The sequence below is a fragment of the Somniosus microcephalus genome, chromosome 2 (genome assembly GCF_052327205.1).
Source record: "Somniosus microcephalus isolate GS21.2 chromosome 2, FLI_Smic_1.0, whole genome shotgun sequence".
In the NCBI taxonomy this organism is placed as follows: Eukaryota; Metazoa; Chordata; class Chondrichthyes; order Squaliformes; family Somniosidae; genus Somniosus; species Somniosus microcephalus.
Window position 1 is genome coordinate 337,458,317 of NC_140988.1, and position 24,490 is coordinate 337,482,806.

The 24,490-nt window shown below is 44.2% G+C and overlaps 1 protein-coding gene across 1 annotated transcript; it reads right to left on the reverse strand.

Annotated features, from left to right (window-relative positions):
* Window positions 1-1,023: 1,023 nt before the first annotated feature.
* On the reverse strand, window positions 1,024-24,490 carry ino80b (INO80 complex subunit B). Its single transcript, XM_085975411.1, has 5 exons — window positions 24,314-24,490; window positions 11,055-11,244; window positions 9,974-10,083; window positions 8,161-8,333; window positions 1,024-4,179 (listed from the first exon to the last, which is right to left on the reverse strand). Exons 1-5 carry the CDS (start codon window positions 24,450-24,452, stop codon window positions 3,721-3,723), a joined length of 1,071 nt encoding a protein of 356 aa, XP_085831537.1. The 5' UTR covers window positions 24,453-24,490; the 3' UTR covers window positions 1,024-3,720.

The following is a 24,490-nucleotide window of genomic DNA, read 5'->3' on the forward strand; positions in this document are numbered from 1 at the left end:
GCTTTCACAGCAATTTTCTGAAGAAATTATGGAAGATATTAATTTATAACCATTTCTGTCTGCTTCCATTATATTAACAAAATGAGTGGGGGGGGATGCTGTATAGTTAGAGGAAAATTGTGACAAATTACAAGATGTTAAACTTGCAGAAAGGGCATGTAAACAGCAAGTTAACTTCAATATAGATAAGCATGAGGTGGTGCATTCCTTGGAAAGTAAGAGTCTAAATGGGGTAGAGGAGCAAAGGGATCGGAGGATACAGATCGTTAAAAAGTAGCAACACAAGTTAACAAAACCATAAAAATGCAAAGTGTTGGGGTTTATTTCTAGAGAAATAGAATTCAAAAGCTGAGAAGTTACATTAAACTTACAGAATCGCAGTTACACCACACTTCGGAGTATTGTGCGCTGGTCTGGTCTCCATATTACAAAAAGGATATAGAAGCACTGGGAAGGTGCAAAAAAGATTTATAAGGATGATACCAGAAAGGAGAGGGTATAATTGTCAGAAAAGACTGAACAAGCTGGAACTCTTCTCTAGAGACAGAGGTGATCGGATAGAGGTCTTTAAAATTATGAAGAGGTTTGATAGGGTAGATGTTTCCACTTGGCGAGTTCAGGAGAAAATTCTTTACTCAGAGTGGTGATAATGTGGAACTTGCTCCTACACGGACTGATCAAGGTGATTAGCATAGATGCATTTAAGGGGAAGCTAGATGAGGGAGAAAGGAACAGAAGGATAAGGTGAGATGAAGGTGGGAGAAGGCTCGTGTGGGGCATAAACACGGCATAGACTTGTTGGGTCAAATGGCCTGTTCCTGCACTGTGATTCTAGAGGAAATTATGCTTGATCATGTTGAATGCAGAGGACCATCCAGTGACTTGCTTCTCTGTAGAACCGAAGGTTGAGCACAAAACAGATAATTATGACAATGTGAACATTTTCTGCACTGGATCAGGCAGAACATTCAAAATGAATGCAGTGTTCTTCTTTAATCACAAAATAAGGCACACTCCAAGAAGTTCAAAAAATAAAACATTTATCTAAGCCACATTTACAAAAATGTTCTTATCCAGTTGTTATGGAATAAATGTGAAGAGAACACTCAAACTCCTAAATATACTAATCTAAGTGCACCTTCCCTAAATACAAGCCTCCCTGTGCAGTAAAGTAGCAGCAGCTTGGTGCCATATGGGGGACTATAGATTTCAGGGCACCCGATTAGAACAGCCTAAGCTTATAATTTTAGCCACATGGCCAGGGAAATCAGAAATGAGGAAATCACTCGAGTCAACTTCTACCCTTCCTATAAATCTTGCAGCCGATGCAAGAACTGGGTACCTGCTCTTGGTCAGAGGGGCAGCACTGAGGTCCAATATGAGAAAATGCTGAGAAAGGGAGAAGTCTTTAAAGTGGAAAACAGCCCACACCACTTCAGGGGAAATGCAGATGTGCACCCATTACATTATATGGCAGGAATTTCACTGCACCTGCCAACAGAAGTGGGGAGAACTCACGCCAAAGGAAACCTAGTTTTCAGCTCCCGTACCATTGACATGGGACTTTCCAGTTATTCTACAGTATTATGTAACATTATACACTCTAAGTTCCCACGAACTTCCGCCGGCACAACGAGAAGCTCTGAGGAAATTCACCTCTTAAATCTTTCACACTCCGCTGACCAGGTCTCAAACTATCTAAATTAACTCCAATCATCATCCAATTGCTTTTCAGAACATTCACTTTTGGAATTTATTTATTTTTAAACAGGATCCTTTTAATAAGTAATGAATTGACACTTTAGAATCCAGTCTGTGATCCAAATAAAGTGTGCTAAAATGGCTACAGGTGAATTTAAAAAGAGATTTATTGGTTTTACTTGATTTAATGCTCAAAATGCCCAATTTCTACAAAGTACCAGTCACCAAAGCTAAAGAATGCTGAACTGTATGGCTAAGCCAAGTCAAAGGAAGGCGTGCTCAAAACTGCATCATGTTCTGCTCAGATCATACCTTCAGTACCGTGTCCAATTCTGGGCCCCGAGATAGAAGGAAGACATTTGAACCACAGAAGAGTTACAAAGCTGATCTCTAGCATCATTAGGACAAACTGGAGAAACAAGCTTTTCAGATTGGAAGGTGGTGATCTTATGGAGCCATGGATGGATGACAGCAAGTGATATGGAAGAGGTTGGTACAGAAAACTGCTTCAACTAAAGTATGAAAGCAGGACAAGGGGACGGGGCAAACTAGTAAAAGGCAAATATAGAACCAATGTCAGGAAGTTACTTGCTCAAAGTGATCAACACAGGGAATGGACTCTGGGTAGGGTAGCAGAAGACAAAACCCTAGAACTGTTAAAGAGACAGGTGGATGTCAGGATATAGGGCTAGGGAAGAACAGTAGATTCTTTCAGGAGGATGAGCTTCCTCGTCTATCTATCTGGTGATGTTCTCATCAGCAAGTTACATCAGTTCACACGTATCTGAAGCAATTTTCTTTCAACAGCAAAAAAAACTTTAATCAGTTTTAACATCCAACCTTACATAAAGCAGCCATCTTTTGCTTGTTATACACATCGCTCTTCTACTTTGCTGAATGTTATCAGCTAAACCTGTATTCTGAAGTTACAGATGGACAAGTGAGACATGCAACAGAAAGTTTACAACCAACACAGTATATTCAAACTTCCAGTTCTGATGAAAGGTTAACTGTTTCTCGCTCCACAGATGCTGCCTGACCTGCTGAGTGTTTCCAGCATTTTCTGTTTTTATATTCAAAACTTTATATAGTTTGAGTCCAATTATTTACAACAAAAACATAGGACAGCCCAATAACTCCAACAGATCTGTATGGACATTCTCCCCCTGGATTCCCTCTGGTGAGTTTTCCTTGTCTCACTTGTGATACCCAGAGGTGTCTCTCCCTATACCCAAGTACACCTCCTGGAAAGCTGACTATCTGTGTGCATGTCTGTGGGGCAAAGCATTTCCACCAAGGAGAATGAGAGAGATTGCATTTTGGCAGGGAGGCGAGAAAAAGAGAGAAGGAAAGAGAATAATTGTGATAATGGGGATCAGGTGGTGCAGTGGGTTGGACACTGGGCTCCGAGGGCCTAAGTTTGAATGTAGTCCAGGCTGTTGGGGTGGAAGTCTATTCTGTTGGCAGCTTGGGTCCTATGAAACCAGAGTTTGGTCAGTCTCAACCCAATTAGTGAGCATTGTCCCACAGCTCCAATTGCTACTTAGTTCACACCAAATTGATCACAGGAGCGCAATGGAGAAATGTCACACTGGTGGGGATGAAACACATGGTTGGACAGGGTAGAGGGAGCTTCGCTGTGGAACCAGTCATACCGTACCGGAGCCAGAATGCTTACACTGGGTACCCAAAAGGAAACAGTTTAATTCCTCAGTGAGGAACAATTTTTTTTTTTGATAATTACCAAACTGCAGAATACCATAAATTAATCCTGCCACTAATGTAACGTAACCACTTTTGTTCTGACAAAAACAAACTATTATGATCCAACTCGTGTATCACAAGAGGAGTCACAGTTGATATTTCATTATCACAGAAGAATCTTATTACCACCCATTAGCCTTCTACTGGTAAATGATTGTTCCTGGTTAGTGCAGCAGCTCACTGGCAGCAGCTTGGGCCAATGTGCTTTCTAGGTATCTCTACAGAACCACAATAGAAACAAAGCTTGCTTCCCCATCAAGCCAAACCCTGGATCAATAAATTCTTTTTGTAGCACTCAAGGCTGCAGAGAGGCAAGCCGGTTTTCGAACAAGAATATTTCTTGAAGTTGGAGCAGCCCGCGACCCCGCAGGTTACAGGTGTGGGCACAGACTGCGAGGCTGCTGGGAGCGGGGCAGGACATCCGTGCGGAAAGGAGACCGTGATCCCCATGGCGGTATTTGAATATCGAATCATCGGATAGTGCATTCTCTTGGTCCTTCGCTCCCTCAGCGTCTTCACCTTGGCCTTGTTGGTTTTGGTCAGCCGTTCAATAGTTTGGTTTTTGCTGTCTTCGGCTTTCTTGGCAGCCTGCAGGCGTCTCTTTCGAGCACGCTCAGCTCGTTTCACCATCATCTCCTCGGTCATCTCCTTCACTTTATAGCCCATGGGCAGCTCCAGGAGTGGTTGGCTTTGCTGCTTGTGCAACAGGGCACGCTGCATAAACAAAACAAATATCGATTTTAGAATTTGAGTAAATACTGCAAATTAAGTGATGGAGAATTTTTTTTATGCGAGTTATGATGATCTGGAATGCTCTGCCTGAAAGGGCGGTGGAAGCAGATTTAATAACTTTCAAAAGGGAATTGGATAAATACTTGAAAGGGAGAAAAATTGCAGGGCTGTGGGGCAGGACTAATTGAATAGCTCTTTCAAAGGCACACTGGCCCAAATAGTCTCCCTTCTGTGCTGTATGAGTATACGAAGTGCACAAGCACGTAATGATAGGAGTGTTTGGGGGAAAACTATAAACCTATATAGAAACCATGCAAATAGTCTGTAAGATGGTACTATTGAGAATAATGCATGCAGCTACCACAGACTGCTATTCAATCATATTTCACAAATATAATTTTGCCTTCCTCCCTGCAAACCCCCCCCGCCCCTCGTAATGCTTCCCTTTTGGTTTTTCTGAATCATTTCTTCCTTTTGTCACCAGCAGTGGTATATCGGGTGCTGCAAAAATGCCGGGTCGCCGGGCATGTATCCCCAATTGCTTTTGAAAGCGCAACACCAAAGAAATCAGAATACCGCACAGAGTAAATGTAACTGAATTAATGGGCCGGATCAAGCTGGTGTGTGCCCCGTTAGATAGACATTTTCTGTACCCTTCAGCTCAAATGTTTTTTTGCCCTGCGCACTGCTGAAAGTGCGAGCAGACAACAGCGAGGGCAGCAGGGCATCTGGGACCTCTGAACGGCAGGACCAACAGTCTATCTTCTTAACCAGGACCAACAGTCTATCTTCTTAACCAGGACCAACAGTCTATCTTCTTAACCAATGAGATTTAAGGATTGAGAAAGAAGCAGAGGAAGGGCAGAGAAGGGTGAATTAGAGACAAATCAGGAACAGAAAAAGGGAAAGACTGGATTGAGAGAGAAAAAAAGAAAAAGGAAATAATTTTTAATTTGACATTTTTAAAATCTTCAACAACAATTTACCACCTGGAGGAATCACAGAATGATACAGCACTGAAGGAGGCCATTCGGCCAATCATGCCTATTCAATGAAAGAGCTAGCCCCTGCCCTTTCCACATAGCCCTGCACATACTCCCCCTTCAGGTACAAGAAACTCTTGTTTAAACAGCACCTAAATATCCAGAATTCTCTATTAACCGGCAAAATTCTCACTCCGAAAACAACACCTCAATAACCGGCAATGTTGCCGAGTCCAAGTCTCCCGCGGTGGCCGAGTTAGTCAGTGGGGGTAGTTCTCCAAACTGCCACTACTCGGCTTCTTGGCGCTGTCGGAAGTCGGAACACCTCAATCCCCCTGTAACAGGAGTCTGACTCTCCCGCGCTGCCGGTAGTCTCTTCTGATCCACCATTTTACAGGGGTACTGTGTGTCTCCCACGCTGCTGGTAGTCATTGCATTACCCTCAACTGGCAGTACTGTACTTAATCAAGCATCTTCCACCATCCATTTAACACAACATTCTGTAGGTGAGTACCCAATTACTGTATACTGCACATTTCTTGATTTTTTTTATTTTTCTTTGTTAAAAATAGCCTCAGTAGATAATCCTCTCCGTCATCCGGAATTTTTGATCAACCGGCAACACACCGGTCCCGTCAGTGCCGGATACCAAAGAGTTTCCTGTATTTATACAATTCCCTTTTGAAAGTTAATACTGAATCTTGTTCCCCCCACCCTTTCAGGCAGTGCATTCCAGATCATAACAACTCGCTGCGTAAAAAGATTCTCATCTCACCCCTCATTTTTTTAGCTAACTGACCTAAATCTGTATCCTCTGGTTAACAACTCTTTCCCACTGGAACAAGTTTCTCCTTATTTACTCTATCAGAATCCTTCATGATTTTGAATATCTTTATTTAATCTCCTATTAACCTTCTCTGCTCTAAGAACAATCTCAGCTTCTCCAGTCTCTCCACATAGCTGGTACTAGTAGATCTCCTCTGCACCCTCTCCAAGGCCTAGTCATCCTTCCTAAAGTATAGTGCCCAGAATTGGACAGAACACTCCAGCTGGGACCTAACCAGTGATTTATAAAATTTAGCATAACTTCCTTGCTTTTGCACTCCATGCCTCAGTTTATAAAGCCAAAGATCCCGTAATCTTTTTTAAAAACAGCCGTCTCAACTTGTCCTGCCACCTTCAAAGATTCATGTAGATACACCCCCAGGTCGCTCTGTTCCTGCAGCCCCTTTAAAATTGTACCATTCAGTTTATATTGCCTCTCCTCATTCTTGGAGTCCTGGCCAATATTTATCCCTCAACCAACATATCAAAAACAGATTATCTGGTCATCATCACATTGCTGTTTGTGGGATCTTGCTGTGTGCAAATTGGTTGCTGCGTTTCCTACATTACAACAGTGACTCCACTTTAAAAGGACTTCATTGGCTGTAAAGCGCTTTGAGATGTCTGGTGGTCGTGAAAGGTGCTATATAAATGCAAGTCTTTCTTCCAAAATGCATCACTTCACACTTCTGTGTGTTGTATCTCAACTACCATGTGTCTGCCTATTTCACCAGTCTACCTATGGCCTCCTTTTTTTCCCTCATTCGTTCATGGAATGTGGAAGTCGCTGGCAAGGCCAGCATTTAATGCCCATCCCTAGTTGCCCTGGAGAAGGTGGTGGTGAACCGCCTTCTTGAGCCGCTGCAGTCCGTGTGGTGAAGCTACTCCCACAGTGCTGTTAGGGAGGGAGTTCCAGGATTTTGACCCAGCGACAATAATATATTTCCAAGTCAAGATGGTGTGCGACTTGGATGGTGTCGAGCTTCTTGAGTGTTGTTGGAGCTGCATTGATCCAGGCAAGTGGAGAGTACTCCATCACACACCTGACCTGTGCCTTGTAGATGGTGGAAAGGCTTTGGGGAGTCAGGAGGTGAGACACTTGCCGCAGAATAACCAGCCTCTGACCTGCTCTTGTTGCCACAGTATGTGTGTGGCTGGTCCAGTTAAATTTCTGGTCAATGGTGACCCCCAGGATATTGATGGTGGGGGATTCAGCAATGGTAATGCTGTTGAATGTCAAGGGGCGGTGGTTAGACTCTCACTTGTTGGAGATAGTCATTGCCTGGCACTTGTGTGGCGCAAATGTTACCTGCCACTTATCAGCCCAAGCCTGAATATCATCCAGGTCTTGCTGCATGTGGGCATGGACTGCTTCATTATCTGAGGTGTTGCAAACCTCCTCACTGTTTATTACATTTCTGAGTTCCGTGTCATCTTTGAAATTATGGCCTGTATACCCAAGTTCAGGTCATTAATATATTTCAGAAAGAGCAGTGGTCATAATACCAACCCTTAGGGATCACCACTGTATACTTCCCTCCAGTCTGAAAAACAACTGTTCACTGCTACTCTCTGCTTTCTGTCACTTTGACAATTTTGTATCCACGCTGCCCCTTCAATTATTCTAATAGGTCCATTATGTGAGACTTTTTTGAAAGTCCATATACATAACATCAACTGCACTACCTTCATCAACCCTCTCCGTTACTTCATCAAAGAACTCCATCAAGTTAGTCAAACAAGCTTTGCCTTTAATAAATCTGTGCTGGCTATCATTTATTAACCGCTATTTGAGACTCCACCATTTAAATTGTTCAATTTCTGGGCCAGAGAAGCTGATTGGCACGGATTTAACAATTATCACATCATTAAAAGGGAACTTAAGCTGTTAATCACCAGACTTAACTTTCTGCTGTGAGTTTAATGGCAATTAATGTACAAATCCAGAAGGTTCTTAAAAAAATAACAGAGGCCAAAAGCGAGATGCAGTTTGTGTGAAGCAAACGGCGAAAATCGACCAGCAAGTGCTGGCGATTCATAACTCATGGTGAATCTCTTAATTCCTTGAACCCGCTGGCCGATTTGCACATTAATAATGACGTGCGTCATTAACACGCGGTTATTTTTCCAGCGAGATGCAGCCCAACACTCTCACCTGCCTAGCTGTCAGCAGTGATTCATCAATCTCCTTCTTTAGCTCCCCATTATCATCTAGCTCTCCTTTCTCCAACGCATCCAGCCATCGCTGCTCCTCATCCTGTTCTGGCTCCCGAAGACTTTCTGAATCCAAGTCTGGTAGAGGCGATGGATCCAAGTTGCTCTCCTCATCTGCAAATGTTTTAATATGGGTAATTCTGGTCAAACAACATTTTGATTTTCATACATTTATGACTTGAAATAAATAAAAAGGGTTTAACGTTAAAAAGGAGGAAAAAAAAGTGTACTAAGCGTATTTTTCTTTTTGGTAAATATTTATTTATTTATTTTTGCTCTCCTCTAGTATCTCTTGGACATGCGTGCTCGCCACGGAGGTGAAAGGTTAGAGCACTGCTCTCAGGTCTCTGACAATCCTACTGCTGGTGAGATGCGATAGACAAGCAGACTGAACCTCTTCAATGGGAAACACATGGGCCCAGATGTGACTGGATAAATAATGGTGAATTAAAGGCACTCGCTATTATTAGTTTGTTAAAAAATCCAGCATTTGTGACAAAGAAGGGACACGCCACGAGTTCAGATTCTCCATGATTTGGGTCGCCTATAGTCTAGATAAAACTGAAAAAAATTGCAGCCTCGCTGTGGGCCATTTAAATAAATTGCGTCTAATGCTTTACGCCATTAATGCGTATTAATCTTGCCGCAGCTATTTAGGGCCGGTAAGTGATGTCGTAAGGACCCCATTAATGACATGATTTATGGCCCTGACAGGACACTCAACCATGGAGGCCCAGAAAGGGAACAATGAAGCTGTGGAGTCTCACTCCAGCAGGTAGTAAATTGTTCCTAGAGGTTTTAAAAAAAATCTTTTTGTCGGAAGGCAATCATTTTCAGGATGCAAAGCTGTTCCGACACAAATCCAAATTAGATAAGATTTCTTCCAGAAAATAATTTTGTAATACAGTATATGATTAATTTGAGACATGACTTGATAAAGATAGTTACTTAGACTGGCAGATAGTAGGAAGTGGTGTTCCGTGGAGATCGGTGCTGGGACCACTGTTGTTCACTAGTCACATAAATTATTTGGACTCGGGAATCGCAAGTACAGTAACAAAATTGGGGGGCATATTTAATACGGAGGAAGACTGTGACAAAATACACAACGCCAATAAACTTGCAGAATGGGCGTGTAAATGGCAAATTAATGTCAATATAGAGAAGTGTGAGGTGGTGCAATTTTGGTAGGAGGAATAAGGAGGCCACATACTCCTTGGAAAATAAAAGTCTAAATGGGATAGAGTAGCAAAGGGATCACAGATTTACAAATCATTAAAAAGTAGCAACACAGGTTAATAAGGCCACAAAAAATTGCAAACCAAGCACTGGGATTCATTTCTAGAGGAATAGAATTGAAAAGCAGAGAAATTATATTAAAATCATATAGAACCTTGGTTAGGCCATAGTTAGAGCACATTAGTTTTCGGATTAGTTTTCTTGCCTCTCTTCTCCAAACCAAATAGTATTTCTTGCACAGGCTTCTACCAATGTTGCTGAGCCAACGGTCTTTAAAGGACACCTACCATTGCTGATTCAAATAGGTTGCTTTAAATTCTTATAGCTCATCAAGTAAGAGAATCCTGACAAAAAGCAGCACTTAAAAATATGCAGAAAAATACTCTCCACAGTAAAACTGACCAATTAACAGAATGTACCACACAAAGTTGGGGAGGATTGTAGAAGTATACAGGGGACTCAAGTACAGTAACCTCAAGTCTTCTTTTGAGACAATTAAGATGAACAGCACTTACCCAGCCAGGCCCGATACTGGTCCAATGGTACTTCATCTGGTTCATCATCGTCAACCATCAGAGGCGATGGAGACTGCTTCATCTCAGAAGCCAGAGAGAAGTGGGGCACACTGTTACATGAAAACAGTCAGAATTACATGTGCAATAGAAATAAAGTTGTACATGTATATCTTTCAGACGTCTTGGTCAGTGGGGCATCCAATGCTACCATTACTGCCAATGAGGATGATTAATTTTGTTCCATTTTCTTTCTTGTCACCGCTTTAGGTCTCCTAGTGCCCAGTCCTGTGTGTCAAAACATCCGACAGCGAGGAGCAGGAATCCTAGTCAGTCTCCTTCCTTCTCTGGGGCTGACAAGGCCAGCCGTAGTGTCTAGCTGTGCCCTGCTAAGGTTTTCATCATTTGGTGCACTTACTCACCGGAGGAAGGAGAGGACTTTGCAGATGAACAAGTCTATCGCAGCCGATCTACAAATAGTAAATTCCTGCCCACGCCACTGTAGCTCCTGCAATAACTGGACAAGTGATCTGGCGTGGCATCCCACAACAAATCCCGTGAATTCCTACACCTTGCTTAAATAATTGGTTCTCAGGATGTGGGTAACACGGGCAAGGCCACATTTATTGTCCATCCCCAATTGCTGAGAGGGTGGTGGTGGATCTTCTTAAACTGCCGTAGCAATCATTTTTACGGCTGGGTGGTATGCTACACCACTTCAGCTGGCATTGAGAGTCAACCAAAGTGAGTCATGTGTAGAACAGACCAGATTAGGGAGGGGGTGGCATTAGTTGACCACAGTCTTGCAGCTTTTGCAGTGCCAGCCTACCAAACTGAATTCAATTTCCATGATAGGATTTTAACTTGCGACCACTGGGTTGCTTGTCCAGTACCATAGCCACTGTGTGACCACATCATTTTCTGCCACAATTTTACACAGAATCCCAGAAGTAGTAAAAACGCTGATTTCTAAACAGATCTGAGCAAGAACAAACCACGTGCCTCTATATTAAAACTAATATAGAGTCAAAACTAGTCTCAACAAAAAGGTATGCTGTGACACCGGGTAATGATGTTACGTTACCTCTTTGTGCCCATGGTCTGCCCACCCAGTTTTATTTTAAGTTTTAGCTGGGGTTTTCCAGTGCCGGAGTCTGATTCCAGAGTCTCGGAGGAGAAGCCGAGCCCCACGTCTGCCTGGTGATGCTTCTTCTTGTGTTTCTTATGCTTCTTGTGTTTCTTCTTGTGAGAGCTGTGGCCGCCAGCTTCATCTTCTGTGAAACAACAAAAAAAGCAAAATAAAAGGAAACGGTGCCAGGGCAGCTGACCGAGTGGCTGATCACCTGACTCACCCAGAGCGGCCCGTCACTCCAGCCCAGAACCAATAGCTAATAAGGACTATGACCATACGGCAAACTACCCAATGTGACTGACAACCTATTGAATCAATTGTACAACTTGCATTTCAAAATGCTTAAAAGAAAAAAAGTTTCTAGGTTATTTTCCACAGATTCAGAGGTCCAACTGTCGTCACTGGGCTCCTTGGTACCGCTGTGCTTTTAGCAAAATTGTACTTACACCAATATGTTTCGATGCTGTCATACTCAATTCATCATCGCTGCTACCACAAGCGACAGGACTTTAAACAACTATACTTCGGTTCAGGGTTATACAGCTCAACACGTTCTCCAGGCAAAACCCAAGCCTGGAAAGATAGATCACCAATTGTACTGCTGGCCGTGTCCTGCAGTAATGTCACATGCCCACTATGCTTTACTGACATTCTAGTAAATACAATGGCCCCCTTTAGTTTTGCTTGATTAAAATCTGAAAGATGGTTCTGCCAATGGCTGAGTTGTTAAGGCCTGTTATAACAACGAGCCATGTAGACAGAAGGGGCTTGGATTTCGTCCCTGATCTGTGCTCAGTCAGATGGTCTCAGCCAGGGTGGAAGTTGCGGCACCACAGCCAGTCTTACCAGCCGTTGGCTAATGGGGATTTGGGGGGGGGGTGGGGGGGGGGGGGAGAAAGTTGTAAATCAACCACTCCAATCGCTAGACACGTCTGTGAAAGTACAGGAAACTTTCTGGTATCCGGCACTGACGGGACCGAGCTGGTGCCGTACCATCAAAACTGCTGTAGAAACCAGCGCTGATGTTAAAACATACGGAGCTTTTGAGCTCCGTGTGAATCAACAAACCCTGCTGCTTAGCAACAGCTTCAAAACAGTCGGCCGCAGCTTAAAAGCGTCTCTGTAGCTAAGCAACAGCTTCAGCTAGACCTTGCAGAGCCTGACTGGAAAAAAAAAAGCAACGAGAAGTAAAAAAAACTTATAGGAAACGGCTCCTGAATGTTGCCAGTAGATAGAGCTTTCCGGACATTTAACCTCTGGTTAAACAAAAGTTTCCTGTACTCATTAAAAAAAGGCAAGAAAATAATCAGCTTTGACATCATCCCCAGTCGAATACCAAGTGTTACTAGTTTAGAGTCTTCCCTTAAGATATTCGCTCTGGTAAAGTCGTGCCTGTACGGCAAAAATCTAACCATTCAACAGCATGACCCAGAAGTGTAACAGTAGGAGAGCACTGTGATCTGAATCTGACATTTGCGTCTTTTGCACAAGAGTTTCTTCAATCTCTTCAAAGGCGGAGTGAGAAATACTTGCTAAAAATTGAGGCTAGATGCAAATTAAGTTGCTTTCTTCCATAGCGTATAAGCATACAGAGCAAGAGCCATAAATGAGATTTATTTCATTCAATAAATCTCAAGTAATGAATGCACTACAGTTCCCCACATCAGTGGGTCATCTTACTTGACTTAAACCAAATAACTCCTAACTACAGTACTCTCCTGCATGCTAATTAGCCTGGCAGAAGCTTGCTTCACAGCTTCCTGTTTGGAGACCTCTGCCTCTGTTTTTTCCTGTCTTTGTTCACAGCCAGAAAGGAACCAGTGACTTCCCAACATAATGGGTATGTGATGTTAATCAATTACCAAAACAAGCTAATGAATTGACATGTTTGACCACTCCATCATCTTCCCACTGTGGTCCACCTCAGTGGCACCACTTTCACTTGGTGCCATCCAACAAAGCCAGCACATCTTCCTGCAGCGGCTTCTCTTCCTGCAGCGGCTTCTCTTCCTGCAGCGGCTTCTCTTCCTGCCCCAAACGGTCAACTCACATATGTCCCACGGTTCCATCTTCCACTCCCCTCTCTTGTTCCTTATCTGAATAATGTCCTCTGCTGAAATCATCCATAGGCTAATGACAATTTGCTCTTCTGACTCTGGTCTCCTTTGTATCCCCCCTCCTTCCACTCCAGTCACAATAGGGCCTTCGAATGTCTTGGCCCCACACTGCTCTCTTGAACTGCTCTACTTTGCTACGTCTCTTCAGGAGTTGACTTCTTTGAAGTACTTTGGGACATTTTACTATTTAACAAAAAAGGCACGAATAAATGTTGTATCTATCCCCCTAGCAATGAAAGCCAACATTCCATTGGCCTTCTTAATCACTTGCTGCACCTGCATACTAACCTTTTGAGTTTCGTGCACCAGGACCACCAGATCCCTTTGTACTTCAGTACTTTCCAGTTTCTTGCCATTAAGATAATAGCTTGCTCTACGATTTTTCCTGCCAAAGTGCATAACCTCACACTTTCCAGTATTGTATTCCATCTGCCAAATCTCTGCCCACTTACTTAGCCTGTCTATGTCCCCTTGCAGGTTTTTTATGTCCTCCTCACTCACTACTTTCCCTCCCATCTTAGTATCATCTGCAAACTTTGATATGTTACACTCGGTCCCCTCCTCCAAATCGTTAATATAGATTGTAAAGAGTTGGGGACCCAGCACCGACCCCTGCTGAACACCACTAGTTACTGATTGCCATTCTGAGAATGAACCATTTATCCCAACTCTCTGCCTTCTGTTAGACAGCCAATCCTCTATCCATGCCAGAATACTACCCCCAATCCCATGATTTTTTTATCTTAAGCAATAATCTTTTGTGTGGCACCTTGTCAAATGCCTTTTGGAAGTCTAAATACACTACGTCCACTGGTTCCCCTTTATCCACCCTGTATGTTACTTCCTCAAAGAACTCCAGCAAATTTGTCAAACATGACTTCCCCTTCATAAAACCATGCTGACTTTGTCCTATTAAATGATGATTATCCAAATGTCCTGTTACTGTCTCCTTAATAATGGACTCCAAAATTTTACCTACCACAGATGTTAGGCTAACCGGTCTATAGTTTCCAGCCTTCTGTCTACTGCCCTTTTTAAATAAGGGCGTTACATTAGCAGTTTTCCAGTCTGCCGGGACCTTTGCTGAGTCCAGGGAGTTTTGGAAAATTATTACCAATGCATCCACAATCCCTACCGCCACTTCCCTCAAGACCCTAGGATGTAAGCCATCAGGTCCAGGTGATTTATCTGCCTTGAGTCCCATTATTTTACCGAGTACCACTTCCTTAGTGATTTTGATCGTGTTTCGCTCCTCCCCCCCTGTAGCCCCCTGTTTGTCCAGTGTTGGGATATTCTTAGTGTCTTCTACTGTAAAGACTGATACAAAATATTCATTCAGTGTTTTTGCCATCTCCATATTTCCCACCATTAATTTCCCGGTCTCATCCTCTAAGGGACCAACATTTACTTTAGCCACCCTTTTTCTTTTTATATAACTATAAAAACTCTTACTATCTGTCTTTATATTTTTTGCTAATTTACTTTCATAATCTATCTTCCCTTTCTTAATCAATCTTTTTGTTATTTTTTGCTGTCTTTTAAAGTTTTCCCAATCCTCTATCCTCCCACTAGATTTGGCTACCTTATATGCCCTTGTTTTTAGTCGAATACTATCCTTAATTTCTTTACTTAGCCACGGATGGCTGTCTTTTCTTTTACACCCTTTTCTTCTCAGTGGAATATATATATTTTGGAAGTTGTAAAATAACTCCTTAAATGTACACCACTGATCATGTATCGTCTTACCCTTTAATCTATTTTCCCAGTCCACTCTACTCAATTCCGCTCTCATACCTTCATAGTCTCCTTTATTCAAGCTCAGCATGCTTGTTTGAGATCCAACCTTCTCACCCTCTAATTGAATATGGAATTCAACCATGTTATGGTCACTCATTCCAAGGGGATCCTTTACTAGGACATTTTTAATTAATCCTGTCTCGTTACACAGGACCAGATCTAAGGTTGCTTGCCCCCTGGTCGGTTCAGTTACATACTGCTCAAGAAACCCATCCCTAATACACTCAATGAACTCATCCTCAAGGGAGCCCTGCCCAATTTGATTTGTCCAATTAATATGATAGTTAAAATCCCCCATAATTATAGATGTTCCCTTATTACAAGCCTCAACTATTTCCTGATTGATACTCCGTCCAACAGAGTTGCCACTGTTCGGAGGCCTATAGACTACGCCTGTAGTGTCCATGTGTTGATAAAGACACTGAAGACAGGAGTTGGTTCATAGGTATTTACTAAGCAAAGTCTGGGGGGGGGGGGGGGGGGGTTCTAACGGATATACACAATACACAGGCTTATATAGCCGGAGTGGCAATCACCGGCACCACAGCACACCTGGGGCTCTTAAAGGCACATACACTACAATTCCTCCCCTTTTAGCTAACTAGTACATCATATTTTAAGTAATTATTAATTACATGTTATAAGCAAAATAATATACATTGCTGTAGTTAATTAATTATAAGTCAGTCTCTCAGGAGGCTTCCTGACTCGGTCCGGATAACGCCTCAGGGGTGTAGTAGTTTCTGGTGGTGTAGTAGGTTCTTCTGGCAAGGCTGATTCGGCTTGAATGCCAGTGTCGGGTTCATCGGGTTCCAGTATCACCGGATCGGAGGTAGATATGGGTATCTCTACTTCATCGTTAGATGTATAGAGTTGTGGTGTAGGTTGTCCCTTTTCAGATGACTATGATTTGGTCAGCATGGCGCCTTATTATGCTTTCTCCGATGTCCACGGTATACATCAGTGGTCCTAATCGTGTGCAGATAGTTCCAGGCTGCCATTTCTCGGTACGGTAGTCCCGAGCCAAAACTTGTTGACCTATCTGGAAGGTTCTAGTTGGCCTTTCATTCATGCCTTGAAACTGGGTTCTCCACGTCCCTTCTGATGTTGGGCTTGACCAAATCCAGCCGGCATCTTAGGTTTCTATTGAAGAACATCATGGCGGGAGTTTGGTTGGTAACCATACGTGTTGCATTCCTGTATGCGAATAAGAAGTTATCCACCTTGTGCTGAAGTTTTGTGTCTTCAATACCCATGGCCTTTATGGCCTTCTTGAAGGTCTGGACAAACCTTTCAGCCAATCTATTGGTGGCGGGATGGTATGGGGCGGACGTGTAGTGCTTAACCCCATTGTTTTTTTTAAGAACTTTCTGAATTCTTCGGACACAAATTGCGGTCCATTATCAGAACAGATCTGTTCCGGCAGCCCATTCCTGGCAAATATGGTTCTTAATACTGTGATGGTTTTTTCCGTGGTGGTGGAGGACATCTTTATTACCTCCGGCCACTTGGAGTGTGCATCAACCGCGATTAAGAACATTGAGTCCATAAATGGACCAGCAAAGTCGATGTGTACCCTTTACCAGGGAGATGAGGGCCACTCCCATGGATGTAGAGGGGCTTGTGGTGGAGCGTTTTGGACCTTCTGGCATCCTAGGCAGCTCTTGGTCATTTCTTCGATGTCTCCATCGATACCTGGCCACCATACAAACGCCCTGGCTAGGTTCTTCATTTTCACTCCACCCAGATGCCCTCGTGAAGCTCCTTTAGCACTTTATCCTGGAGTTTGGGTGGAATCACCACTCTGGATCCACAAAGCAAGGTTCCTCGGCACACTGACAGCTGTTCTCTTCTTTGCGAGAATGCTGGCAACAGTGGTTCGCCATGTGCTGGCCATCCCTTCACTGTTAAATCGTAGACCCGTGAAAGAGTCGGGTCATTTCTTGTTTCCCTTTCAATGGCAGAATTTGTTACTGGTAGACATTCCACTATGGTTGAGTGGAACATCTCCATTGGGTCTACTGTAGGTGCCTCTTCTACCGTTGGCAACGGTAGGCGCGATAAACCGTCAGCATTCCCATGCTGTTTTGACCCTTTGTATTCTATGTTGTATTGGTGTGCCCCTAGAAAAAGGGACCACCTCTGTAGCCTTTGCGCTGTCATAATGGGAACACCCTTTTTAGGGTTGAATATGGAGATGAGGGGTTGATGGTCAGTCAACAAGGTAAATTTTTGTCCGTGTAGGTAATGGTTGAATTTCTTCACTCCCCATACCAGGCTGAGTGCTTCCCTGTCGATTTGGGCATAGTTACGCTCAGCTGAGTTCAATGAGCGTGACGCAAAAGCTATCGGCCGTTCCGAGCCATCAGGGAATTTATGCGATAATACTGCTCCTATGCCGTAAGGGGATGCATCGCACGCCAGTCTGATTGGCAGTGATGGGTTGTAATGAGCCAAAACTTCTTTGGATGTGATTAAGTCTTTGCATTTATGGAAGGCACTTTTGCAGTCTTCGTTCCATTTCCAAATTACTCCTGTTTGTAGCAGTTCATTAAGAGGGTGTAGAAGAGTTGATAAGTTCGGTAAAAATTTATGATAGTAATTTATTAATCCCAGGAACGACCTTAATTGTGAAACATTTTCAGGTGCTGGGGCTTTTATGACCGCCTCAATTTTTTCAGGTGACTTATGCAACCCTTCCTTATTTATTATGTGGCCACAATATGATATCCGATATCGAAAAAATTCACACTTGGGGCGATTTGCTCGTAGGCCCCGTTCTCTCAGCCTAGTGAGCACCTGCTCTAAATTGGCAAGGTGCTCGTTGTCGTTTTCTCCTGTTACAAGGATGTCGTCTAGGTAGCATTGAGTCCCCGGAATCCCTTGGAGGACTTGCTCCATAGCTCTTTGCCAGATAGCTGGAGCGGATGCTACTCCGAAAACCAATCGATTGTACTGGTGCAGACCTTTGTGTGTATTTATCGTGAGATATTTTTTTTTTTTTTTTTTTTTTTTTTTAAAAAGAGGCCTCTTCAACCTCCATCTGTAGATATGCCTGTGCCAAGTCAATTTTGGTGAAACGTTTCCCTCCGGATAGTGAGGCGAAAATATCTTTAGGATACTGTACCGTGTGAAGGACCGGGTTTACAGTCACCTTGAAGTCTCCACAGATGTGAATTTTTCTCTGTTCTTCAGATTTATCATTCTTCAATGCTTTCTTCATGACTGGGACGATGGGTGTTGCCCACTCGCTCCAATCTATTTTAGATAATACGCCTGCCTTTTCCAAATTCTCCAGCTCTGCTTTGACTGCTGGACGAATTGCGTATGGCACCGGTCTTGCCTTAAAAAACTTGGGAATTGCTGCATCTTCCACTTTTATTGAGGCGGTGATGCCTTTCAAGGTTCCTAGTTTCTCTTGAAACACTTCTTTGGCGTTGGCCAAGATGTCTTTTAATCGTTCAGGTATGACGTCATCATCATTTTTTTCCTTACTGGTCACCGTCAGTGCCTGAATGGAGTGCCAGTCTAAACGTATTTTTCTGATCCATTCACGTCCCAACAGCGGTGGACCACCATCTTGTAGAACGTATAAATACAACTTCTGTATTTCCTTGCCGTTGTATACAACAGGCACCCTTATTTTTCGTTTGGGGTATACTTTCTGCCCCATATATGTTTTCAAGATAATGGATGTGTCTTTTAAAGGTATATGCGGAAATAGCCGCTCGTAATCCCGTCGATTTATGACGGTCAGAGTTGATCCTGTATCTAGCTCCATTTTAACTGGGGACCCTGCTATTGTGAGGGTAACCCAAATGGTCTGGTAATCTTCTTTGGCAATTACATTATGTAATTTGAGAGAGCTTAGTCTCTTGTTCCCGGAGTCGCTATCGCTCTTCTGGTCTTCGGAGCTACTGTCCGTCATCATTTGTACCTTTCTGTGCTTTTCTTTATTGATTCTTTTCCTGTTAGTGGATTTTTTGTTTTCAGATCGGCACACACGTGGAATGTGTCCCATCTTTCCGCATCGCCTGCATGCTTTTTCCTTGAACTAGCAGTCCCTCTGGTCATGGGTGGCTCTGCCGCAGCGATAACATCTCTCAAAACCCCGTGTCATTTCATGGGTGCCGAAGTCCTGTGGCCTTTGCTGTATCTCTGCAGCTCCTGTTGCACTGAAAGCCTTGTCCAGTGTTAAATTTTTCTCAGAAGATAGCTTTTTTTGTGTTTCTACACTTAGGGGATCGCAGACGTATTTGTCTCGCAGAGAATCTGCCAGTCCTGCCTCGAATTGGCAGTGTAGGGTATCAACAATCTCCTTAAAATTCTTCTCCATCGGTTCGGCTGGAGTGATTAAGTTTCGTAACAGCTTGTATGTCTTTGCGCCCATTAGATCCAGAAGTGCTGAAGCTTTTTTTTCATCTTCTATTCCATTTGCGGTGCAATATACCTCCACTCTTTCCACATATGTGGTCCAATCCTCTATCTCGTTATCAAAAACATAAATATTGCCAGAATTAGGCATCTTAGAAAAGATATGGCGCTTCCCGCGCTTTTCTTTCTTTTCTGTAGAAAAGATATGGCGCTTCCCGCGCTTTCCCGCCGCTGCTGCTGATGACGACAACGCTGTTTACTGCGGTTTCCGTTTGTTTTATTTTTTTATTTATTGTTGGAGACTCACCGGAGTTTCTCTCCAGGTCTGAACGCTGACCTGCTTGCCGCGCCGGCCGTCTCCCGAGTGCTCCCTCCCAGTCCGTTATTGCTTGCCTCCGATTTCGCTGCCTGTCTCAGCTGTAGAGCCAGCCGCTGGAGCCCCAGCCTGACGCCCAGGAAGGATTAGCGCAGTACCTGCCACCAGCTTGGCCAGCTGGTGAAACCACAGCTTCTCTCACTTCCTTGAGTCTTCAGGACGCCCGAGGAATCGATGTCCTTGAGGTGCTGCCGAATTGCAGGTAAGTCCGTTTCCACTTCGTCGCCACTGTAGTGTCCGTGTGTTGATAAAGACACTGAAGACAGGAGTTGGTTCATAGGTATTTACTAAGCAAAGTCTGGCGGGGGGGGGGGGGGGTGGGGGTTCTAACAGATATACACAATACACAGGCTTATACATAGAAACATAGAAGATAGGAGCAGGAGTAGGCCAATCGGCCCTTCGAGCCTGCTCCGCCATTCAACGAGATCATGGCTGATCATCCAAACCCTAGCACCCGGTCCCTACACCGACAGCCATCCCACCCAAGCCCTATCCCAGTAACACCACGTATTTAATCCCCCCTAACACTAAGGGCCAATTTTTTAAATCATGGCCAATCAACCTAACCCGCACATCTTTGGACTGATATAGCCCGAGTGGCAATCACCAGCACCACAGCACACCTGGGGCTCTTAAAGGCACATACACTACAATTCCCACTAGTGTTTTTTTCCCCTTATTATTCCTTACCTCCACCCAAACTGTTTCATTATCCTGATCTTTTGACCCAATATCATTTCTCTGTATTACAGTGATTCCTTCCTTTATTAACATAGCCACCCCACCTCCCCTTCCTTCCTGCCTGTCCTTCCTGATCGTTAAATAACCTGGTATGTTTAATTCCCAGGCATTGTCACCCTGCAGCCATGTTTCTGTAATGGCCACAAGATCATACCCATATGTAGTTATTTGTGCCATTAACTCGTCTATTTTGTTACGAATGCTACGTGCATTCAGATAGAGAACTTTCAAAGATGTTTTGTGACATTTAGTTCCTGCTTTTGCCCTTTTTATTACTTTACCTTTTACTCCATACCTTCTGCCCCTTCCTGACACGCTCTGGTTTTTAATTTCCCCACTGCTACCTAAGTCTATTACCTTCTCTGTTGTCATTTTTATTATTTGCTCTCTAGGAACCTCCCCCCCACTAGTTAGTTTAAAGCCCTCTCTACAGCCCTAGTTATATGATCCGCCAGGACTCTAGTCCCAGCACTGGCCAAGTGAAGCCCGTCCCAACAGAACAGCTCCCTCCTGCCCCAGTACTGGTGCCAGTGTCCCAGGAAGCAAAACCCATTTCTCCCACACCAGTCTTTGAGCCACGCATTTAACTCTCTCATTTTATTTGTCCTAGCCAAATTCGCTCGTGGCTCAGGTAATAATCCAGAGATTATTACCCTCGAGGTTCCGTTTTTTAATTTGACCCCTAGCTGTTCATACTCCTTTAACAGAACCGGCTTCCTAGTCCTATCTACGTCGTTTGTACCAACATGGACCACGACAACTGGATCCACCCCCTCCCACTGCAAGTTTCTTTCCAGCCCAGAGGAGATGTCCTTAACCCTAGCACCGGGTAGGCAACAGCGCCTTCGGGACTCTTGCTCTCGGCTGCAGAGAACTCTATCTATCTCCCTAATAATACTATCCCCTACCACTACAACATTTCTAGTTACTCCCCCCTCTTGAATGGCCCCCCGTTCCACGGTGCTGTGGCCAGGTTGCTCATCCTCCCTGCAGTCCCTGCTCCCGTCCCCACAGGGAGTAAGAACCTCGAACCTGCTGGACAAGAGCAAGGGCTGCGGCTCCTCCAGCTCTACCTCCTGGATCCCCGTACCTGCCTCACTGGTAGTCACACCGTCCTGTCCCTGACCATGGGCTACATCTGAATTAATTAACTTAATAGGTTCTGGGCACCGCACAGTAGGAAGGATGTGAGGCCTTGGAGAGGGTGCAGAAAAGATTTACGAGAATAGTTCCAGGGATGAGGGACTTCGGGTATGTGGATAGACTGGAGAAGCTGGGGTTGTTCTCCTTAGAGCAGAGAAGGTTGAGAGGAGATCTGATAGGTGTTCAAAATCATGAGGGGTCTGGACAGAGTAGATAAAGAAAAAAACTGTTCCCATTGGTGGAAGGGTCGAGAATCATAGGGCACAGATTTAAGGTGATTGGCTGAAGAATCAAAGATGACAGGAGGAAAAGCACTGCCTGAAAGGGTGGTGGAGGCAGATTCAATCATGGCTTTCAAAAGGGAATTGGATAAGTACCTGAAGGAAAGAAATTTGCAGGGCTACAGGGAAAGAGCAGGGGAGTGGGACTAGCTGAGGTGCTCTTGCAGAGAGCTGGCACGGGCTCGACAAGCCGAATGGCCTCCTTCCGTGTTGTAACCATTCTATGATATCACCTCCGATAATGCAGCGCTGCTTCAGTACTGAATTGGAGTGTCAGCCTAGACTACATGCTCAAATCCTGGAGGGGGATTTTAAACCCACAATTTTCTGACTCACATTAGATACTAACGGAGCCAAAACAGCACCATCAAATGGAAGAGGTGACAATCGAGTAAGTTGCAACCAGTAAAGTAGAATATATTAATAAAACACCCACGGTAAAAACATGCAGGGCATAACTTAATAGAACATAATAACTGGCAACAAATTATTTGCAATTCAAGGGGCTAATGGCATACAGACAAAAGATGTAAACCTACAAGCCATTGAGTTGTGGTTGGCTGAAGAGGACATCATGTGGCATAAATCACAGCCCCATGTTGGGTAACCATTTCCCCAATAAGAGAAAAATCCCCTGCAAACTCTAGAAACTGAAAAACAGAAAATGCTGGGAGTAATCAGCAGGTCCATCGGCATCTGCAAAAGATTGACATTTCTAATGAAGAGTCCCAACATGAAATGAGACACCCATGTTTTCAGAAGCTTACCAACCAGCTCTGCTCTCCCACCACTTTGATTTTATTTCACATTTCCAGTATTCAGATTTTCTTTAACTTTCCCGTGTTTATACACATTGCACCTCCAATCATACATGCTGTTACCAGGGCCAAAAGAGAACAAACAGCATGGTGTAAATTCATCCTGCAGCATATGTAGCATGTCCCATGTCTTCACTTGATAATGTTCATGTCACTGTATGACTGCAAAGGAATTTCAAAATTGTGTTCTAGGAATTAAAACTGGTTGATTACGCCCCCTTAGTGGGGGAATCAAGAACAAGGGGGCATAATCTTAAAACTACAGCTAGGGCATTCAGGAGCAAAATCAGGAAAGCAATTTTCACATAAAAGGGTAGTGGAAATCTGGAACTCGCCCCCAAAATGTTGTGAATTCTGGATCAATTAAAATTTTCTAGATTGAGAGCAATAGGTTTTTGTTAGGCAACAGTATCGAGGGATATGGAGCAACAGCATGTAAATGTAGTTGAAGTACAGGTCAGCCATGATCAAATTAAATGGTGGCAAAGGCCAGAGGAGTTGAATGGCCCACTCCTGCTCCTATGTGCCTAAAGATCCCCAATACAGCACCTTTGATGCATCCAAAAAATCCCACTGTGAATTCCCCAGTGAGTCAATGAGTTTCCAATGCAGAACTGAGCCCACACTGGCATGGAAAGTCCCAGGTTTGATCCTCTTCCTGTGCTGAGAAGAGCAACAGGGCATCAAAATGAGCCTCAGCATCCTTAAATTAGGGGTGGGGGATGGGGGAAGAAAGGAGGAACAGCCCGAGATCCTGCTGACACTGTTTGGAAAGTGCGGCTTAGATTGTGATGCCCTATGTGATAGAATAGCCTGCCAACACTCAGTTCCCGCACAGGAATCACAGCCACTTGGCTAAGACATGGAGCAGCTGGTGCCTGTGAAACAGTAAAGTGGCTAGATCAGCACCTTCAAGGGAACAGGAGAGAGCTATGAAGGTCAAAGCCTCAGTTTCTCTCTGTTACTAACTTGTGGATCATAGGAGCATAGAAAGATTACTACACAGGAGACCATTCGGCCCATCGAGCCCGTGCTGGCTCTCTACAAGAGCACATCAGCTTATCCCATTCCCTTTCCCTGTAGCCCTGCATATTTCTTTCCTTCAGATACTTATCCAACTCCCTTTTGAAAGCTACAATTGAATCTGCCTCCACCACCCTTTCAGGTAGTGAATTCCAGATCTTAACCACTTGCTGCATAAAAAAGTTTTCCCTCTTGTTGCCTTTGGTTCTTTTGCCAATCACCTTAAATGTGTCCTCTGGTTGGCGACCCTTCTGCCAATGGGAACAGTTTCTCTCTATCCAGACCCCTCATGATTTTGAAATGCGTGCTGATTATTTTATTTTTGTAAAAATTTATTTCTCCTTGTAAGTTTTTTTTGTTGAGTAAAGAGAGTTGGCTACGCTTCCGGGGGCGGGGGCCCGGCCCCGGCCCACACTCCTCCCCGGGCCTACATTCCTCCCCGGGGGGGGGGCCGGGCCCCGGCCTACATTCCTCCCCGGGGGGCCCCGGCCTACACGCACCAGCCGTGTTTCCCATGAATGTTGCCCGCTGCTCTTACCCAGGCCTCTCTCCTCCTCCTCCTCCGCCGCCGCCTCTTTCTTCTTCCCCATCTTCAGCGGCCGTTTTAACGCCTGAATCTGAATGGAGCTGCCCAGGGGGACCCGCCAAGTCCCTTCCGGTGTAACAACAAGAAACATCCGGAGTGCGGCCCCGCCATTACCGAAAGTTCCGCCGC

What these genes read in the sequence shown, in the direction of transcription:
- ino80b (XM_085975411.1), bottom strand. Translation starts at nt 24,452, where the DNA reads ATGTTTCTTGTTGTTACACCGGAAGGGACTTGGCGGGTCCCCCTGGGC. An exon ending in CAGACCATGGGCACAAAGAG is followed by an intron (nt 10,084 to 11,054) that starts GTAACGTAACAT and finishes TTCATGTAACAG; the next exon opens with TGTGCCCCACTTCTCTCTGG. An exon ending in CCAGTATCGGGCCTGGCTGG is followed by an intron (nt 8,334 to 9,973) that starts GTAAGTGCTGTT and finishes AAACATTTGCAG; the next exon opens with ATGAGGAGAGCAACTTGGAT.